General features: G+C 30.8%; 1 protein-coding gene across 1 annotated transcript; it reads left to right on the top strand.

The window, feature by feature from the left end:
* The first annotated feature begins 542 nt into the window (after positions 1-542).
* On the top strand, positions 543-1,373 carry LOC149556134 (36.4 kDa proline-rich protein-like). Its single transcript, XM_089830257.1, has one exon. It carries the CDS (start codon positions 753-755, stop codon positions 1,170-1,172), a length of 420 nt encoding a protein of 139 aa, XP_089686383.1. The 5' UTR covers positions 543-752; the 3' UTR covers positions 1,173-1,373.
* Positions 1,374-5,354: the final 3,981 nt, after the last annotated feature.

Raw genomic sequence — 5,354 nt, 5'->3', positions numbered from 1 at the left:
GCTTCTTCATACATCAAAAACAAGATTGTTTCTTTTAGACTGCATACTATAAAAATAAAATTATATAATAATATTCATAAATAGATTGTTTCTTTTAGACTGCATACTATAAAAATAAAATTATATAATAATATTCATAAATAATAAAACATATTCTCAATAATTAGACAATATCACACGTTAAAAGTATACTCGATTTCTGAATCTTATCTTTAAGACTTATAAAATGTCTCATCTCGTATAATCAGTGGAGTCACCATTCCAACTTTAAACGAGCACTCATTCAAAATAATTCTTATTTCAAATCTAAATCGTAATTGAACATATAAATCAGGATTGGACTTCTTTACCTGTCTGGGTTTTTAATAAGATTTATAACAGGTGTCGATATTTTGCAAAATGTATTTTGTTCGTCCACGTAAGTGCGCAACCCTTTCAAATCTTCCTAGGTGCTCTCTTCTAAACAGTGTCAACAGTTTTCTTTCATTATAAAACCAAAAAAAGATAGCGTTACGTGGAATCTAAGGTCATGTTCAGTGCTAACCATTTCCTTTCATTTATCAAAGCCTACAGTAGCCGAATAAGACTTTAAAGTATGAAATGGCCACGGAGTTTACAAGCATGAGAATCTCATTCATTCACGGACTCAAACTACAAGCCCTATAAATGCAAAGCAGAAGTAACTCACTGACACAATAAGGGTGCTTACTAATTGCTTTGTTATTTCATCTTTCTGAGAAAGCAAGAGAGTGATGATGAAGAGAGCAATAGCACTGGTGTTCATTGTTATGGTGGAGGTGGCAATGGCACATCATGGAGGATACAAATATCCTCCCACACTCAAAACTTCAAAGACACCATCTACTCCAAAGACCCCTTCTACTCCGAAACTCCCTTCTACTCCGAGTACTGGAAAGTGCTCACTTGATATTTTGAAGCTTGGAGCCTGCGTTGATCTCCTGAGTGGGCTTGTTCATGTTGGTGTGGGAGATCCTGTTGTAAACCAGTGCTGCCCTCTCATTCAAGGAGTTGCAGCATTAGAGGCAGCACTATGTTTGTGTACAACGATTAGGGTTAAGCTTCTCAACCTCAATGTTGTTCTTCCATTAGCACTCAGTCTTGTTGCTTCTTGTGGATTGACTGTCCCACCTGGATTCAAATGCCCTACTTAGTAAGGTGCTCCTTCGATTTGTGGTGGGTTGTGTGTTTTTCATTATTGCATTAGGAATTGTTGTTTAGATTGTTATGGTATGTTGTGTGAAACTCTCGTGGAGGGCAGATACTATGGTGTAGCCTTGAGCCTAATGTTCAAGGTTTATAATGTCTGTATTGTGAGAATAAAGAGGTAATCCCCGAGTTTGTTTTGTAGTATATATTCACTTGTTATGCCTCTAGAAAGGATGGATTAGAATGGATTGATGTATTGTTTTGTTTAAATAAGTATGGGAGAGCGTCTGGACTCAATTATAAAGATGCCATCAAGATTTTAAATAAGAACCAGCAAAAGATGAGAGAGACAGTCTCACAAGAAAGAGACAAAGAAGATCAAGAGCTTTTCACCAGAACTAAAAATAAACAGAAACTGGAACTTTCAACTAATGGGTTGTTGATGCAGTGATTTGATTTTGGATGAATATAATATGTAGTATAAAGTATAAGCAATTGGTCTAGGAAGTTATTCCACCCAGTTTTAATTTTTTTTTTTGGTTTGAAGCTTGCTAAGTACCTATCAATTCAAAGCGAAGAAAAATAAAGTTTCATGCCATTTAAATTGCAGACGGAATAGACTTTTTATCGTTCCAATATTCAATTGCAATAACTGATTTTTAGAATATAATCTATGATGGGCCTGATCTAATAATTTGATAAAATAAGCAGCCTTTCCTTTTTTCCCTGTATAAAAACTCACAGATCCCAAAAACACCGGGCATGAAAAACAATGGAGAGCGACTTGACAGGGTTCTTATTATCATCATCATCGCGAAACCCAAAGCTAGAAGAATGCTATTCCCCATCTCTCTTTTTATTAATATCACTCTCAGCCACAACATAGTTATGGCCAGCATATTCAATATGCATATTCTCCCTCCACCCTTGTTCCTCTAGCCCCAACATCTTCATATAAAGAACGTAAAGATATGATGTTGGAATTCTAAAAGAAGATGGATGTCTGTAAGATTTTGGCTTAGGCTAGAATTCATCTAAGAATTAAAGAACTCAACACAAGCACACAGCAGACCAAAATAGACAGAGTATGATCAAAATAATGTTTTGATTAAAAAAGGCAGAAAGAGGGCCTAACAACAGAAAGTAAAGACCATCTCTACTCTGGGCCATTACAACCAAGTAGCAGAGAAGCAAACTTTGATAACCTTTCTTAGGATTGTTGTAAGGAAATAATTGTAGTTTAACATTAATGGACATATATAATCTAGGATCAACAATATTTGGACAAGTTAATTAAAGATAAGATAGTATACTTTTATATGATTACAATGTATATAAGTAATCTTGAAAGTTTTTAATTTTTTATGATCTAAACTTCAGTTGTACCTATAAATGAAATAATTATTGTGCTTGTCAAATTATGACATATACATTTTATAGAGTAAAGATTCTATAATTGCTGAAATGCTTTAAATTTTAATTAGATTATTTCTCCCACAATTTAATGAGTTTCAACATTTTGTTTACATAATTCCATAATTAAAAGAATTGTAAATCTTGTTTGTACTTAATTTTATATATATATATATATATATATATATATATATATATATATATATATATAAAATTGTTAATGCATACAAGGTTATTATCAAACTAATTATGACTAGCTTTTCCCTTTTAACATAGTTTCAGTTTACTTAGTTTAGTTAACTTGGTTGTCTCACCTCATGTTATATAAGCTTGTTGCTTTGCTCATATAGAGCCTCAGTCCATGCACAGTTGCCACTTTTTCTTAAACATGTGAGGGGCATACATGTGTTGCATGCTCAAAGAAGGTCAATCTATGGTTCAGGCCAACCATCTCACCTCCTTGTTCTTGCCTAGTTATGCAGGCATTTTTTCTCACACTCATTAAGAAATCTATGTCAAGTGAGATACAAGTTTTACATTTCAATTACACTTTTTAACTGAGATAAAAGCGATGCATGCTTGGAGGGTTAGTTAGTCATTGTGTCCAATCATCTCACCTCTTCTCCTTTAGAAAATGGTTTATTCTTCTTATTTGATCTCTTAAATTCAAGAAATTACTTCAACCTATTATATCATGAAATAATTTCTATAATATAAGAGATAAAATAAGAAGAAAAAATGAATCCAATATAGTATATCAAGATTATGTACATTTATGAATGATTATGGTAATAAATCTTTTCTTAAGTAGAAAACGTGAACGAGATGATATGGTTGAAAATATTCATTAACCTTCCAAGAATTAAACAATTGTATCTCACTTGACAAGTGTAAGGATAAGTGACAACTATACATGCACAAGTTGCATCCATACATGAAGGCACATGTCTAAGCCAATTGGAGTATGACGACTAACTTAAACATCTTAAGTAAAAGTTAAAATAGCCTAAATAAAAATTAAACTAAGTATGAAAAGGTTAGCCTAGTCTTAACAAGTTTGATAATAACTTTGTATTAACTTAAACACTTAATCAATCATGTCATTGATCCAATTATCAAAAAAAAATGTAAATACTTTATATTTCAAGCTTATCCTATCAAATTTTATTTGTCATCCATTTAATTGAAATGAAAATTTATGTAAAAAAATATAATTCATAATTACAATCAGTAAGTCAAATTAGACAAAATCATCAACTAATACAAACCATTATGAGAACATTATTGAGAATAGATAGGTGTTATCCTTATACTAAGAAATCAAAAGCCTACAAAGTATAATAGAAAATTTATGTTGAAAGTTGATTTATTTTTTCTATAACATCAGGATAATTGTTCACCCCTAATTTTTTCTTTGTACAAATAATAAATTATTTTACAATTTTAAATCTTAAACATAATCAACTGAAACTAAATTATAGTGATAAAAAAAAGACAAATAAAAGTGATTATTAAATTTTTCATTGACACCTTATTCAATTGAGTAATTATAAAATTAGAACATTAAAAATTAATAGCTAATCATTGTTATCATTTTATATGCAATAATAATATCCATGAGATCACTAAATTCATTACCCTTCTCCTATTTCAAGTAAACTCCTTGTCATAAATTTAACCTTTACCATCACTAATACAACTCTCAAGATCAATAATCTCATCCTAATATGCTTTTATCTTTGAGTTATTTTCAATCTTTTGATATATGATTTCTAATGAAATTTGTTGACGTGGGAATTCAAAAAGTTTTTAGATTATTATTTTGGTGAACATCCACTAATGTTGATAATTTCTAAAATCTGTAAGACATGTTTGTCAATGCTTGGTCACCATACATTATAATATTATTAAAATTATTTTTAGAATTATTAAAATTGATCTCTAAGTCTAGATTAACTCATAACAACCTTTTGGATTTTTACAATATTTTTGAAAAATGATTTCCATTCGAGAAACTCTTAAAAAAAATTTGACTTTGAAACTTATTGCAAAAATTATATGAAACGCTCTTACATAACGAATTTCACCCCAACTGGTGACTCTATTTTGTGAGGTAGGATCACCTAATCATTAATGGAGCAACGACACTCTATCATCTTACCTATTAATTATCTTTTTCTTCTTACCCTGGTTATTACTCTTAACTCCTCTTTTGGGAATGATTATGTGGTTGATGCTCTTTTTGGTGGGATAATGCTCCAGGTAAGTACTCTATTTCCTATATGTTTTTCACTCTTCTTTCAAAATACTCTAACCTCCCTTTTGGTTACTTTCTTGGAAAAAAGTGCTTATTCCAAAAATAAACATCCTTTTTATGCTAGCCCTCAAAAACAAGATCCTCACTTTAGACAATCTTTGTCTCTAAGACATTGTCCTACCTCATTGGCATTTCCTCAATGAGTTTAATACTAAGTCTGTTGCTCATTTATTGATATATAATCCTTATTCTTAAAAAGTCTAGAGTGATATCATTCTTAATTTTAATCTTCTTTGGACTTTCCCTAATTCTTTACAAGATTTTTGGTAGAACTATAATAGGTCCAAGATCCATGTCGATGGGAACTTATGGTTTTTAATAGCTCCTTTCGTAATGTGGAACCTATAGAACATGATAAATAATGAGGTCTTTAGGGACACTTCATGTACTCCCAAATTTTTAGATGATAAAATCAAGAATGATATCATTGAAAATTATCAAAAAATATTGACAATAT

The sequence above is a fragment of the Cupressus sempervirens genome, chromosome 5 (assembly GCF_028749045.1).
Source record: "Cupressus sempervirens isolate cs-2001-9-10 chromosome 5, ASM2874904v1, whole genome shotgun sequence".
Taxonomy (NCBI): Eukaryota; Viridiplantae; Streptophyta; class Pinopsida; order Cupressales; family Cupressaceae; genus Cupressus; species Cupressus sempervirens.
Note: the sequence above shows the minus strand (reverse complement) of the source record. Positions and strands in the feature narration are given on the sequence as shown.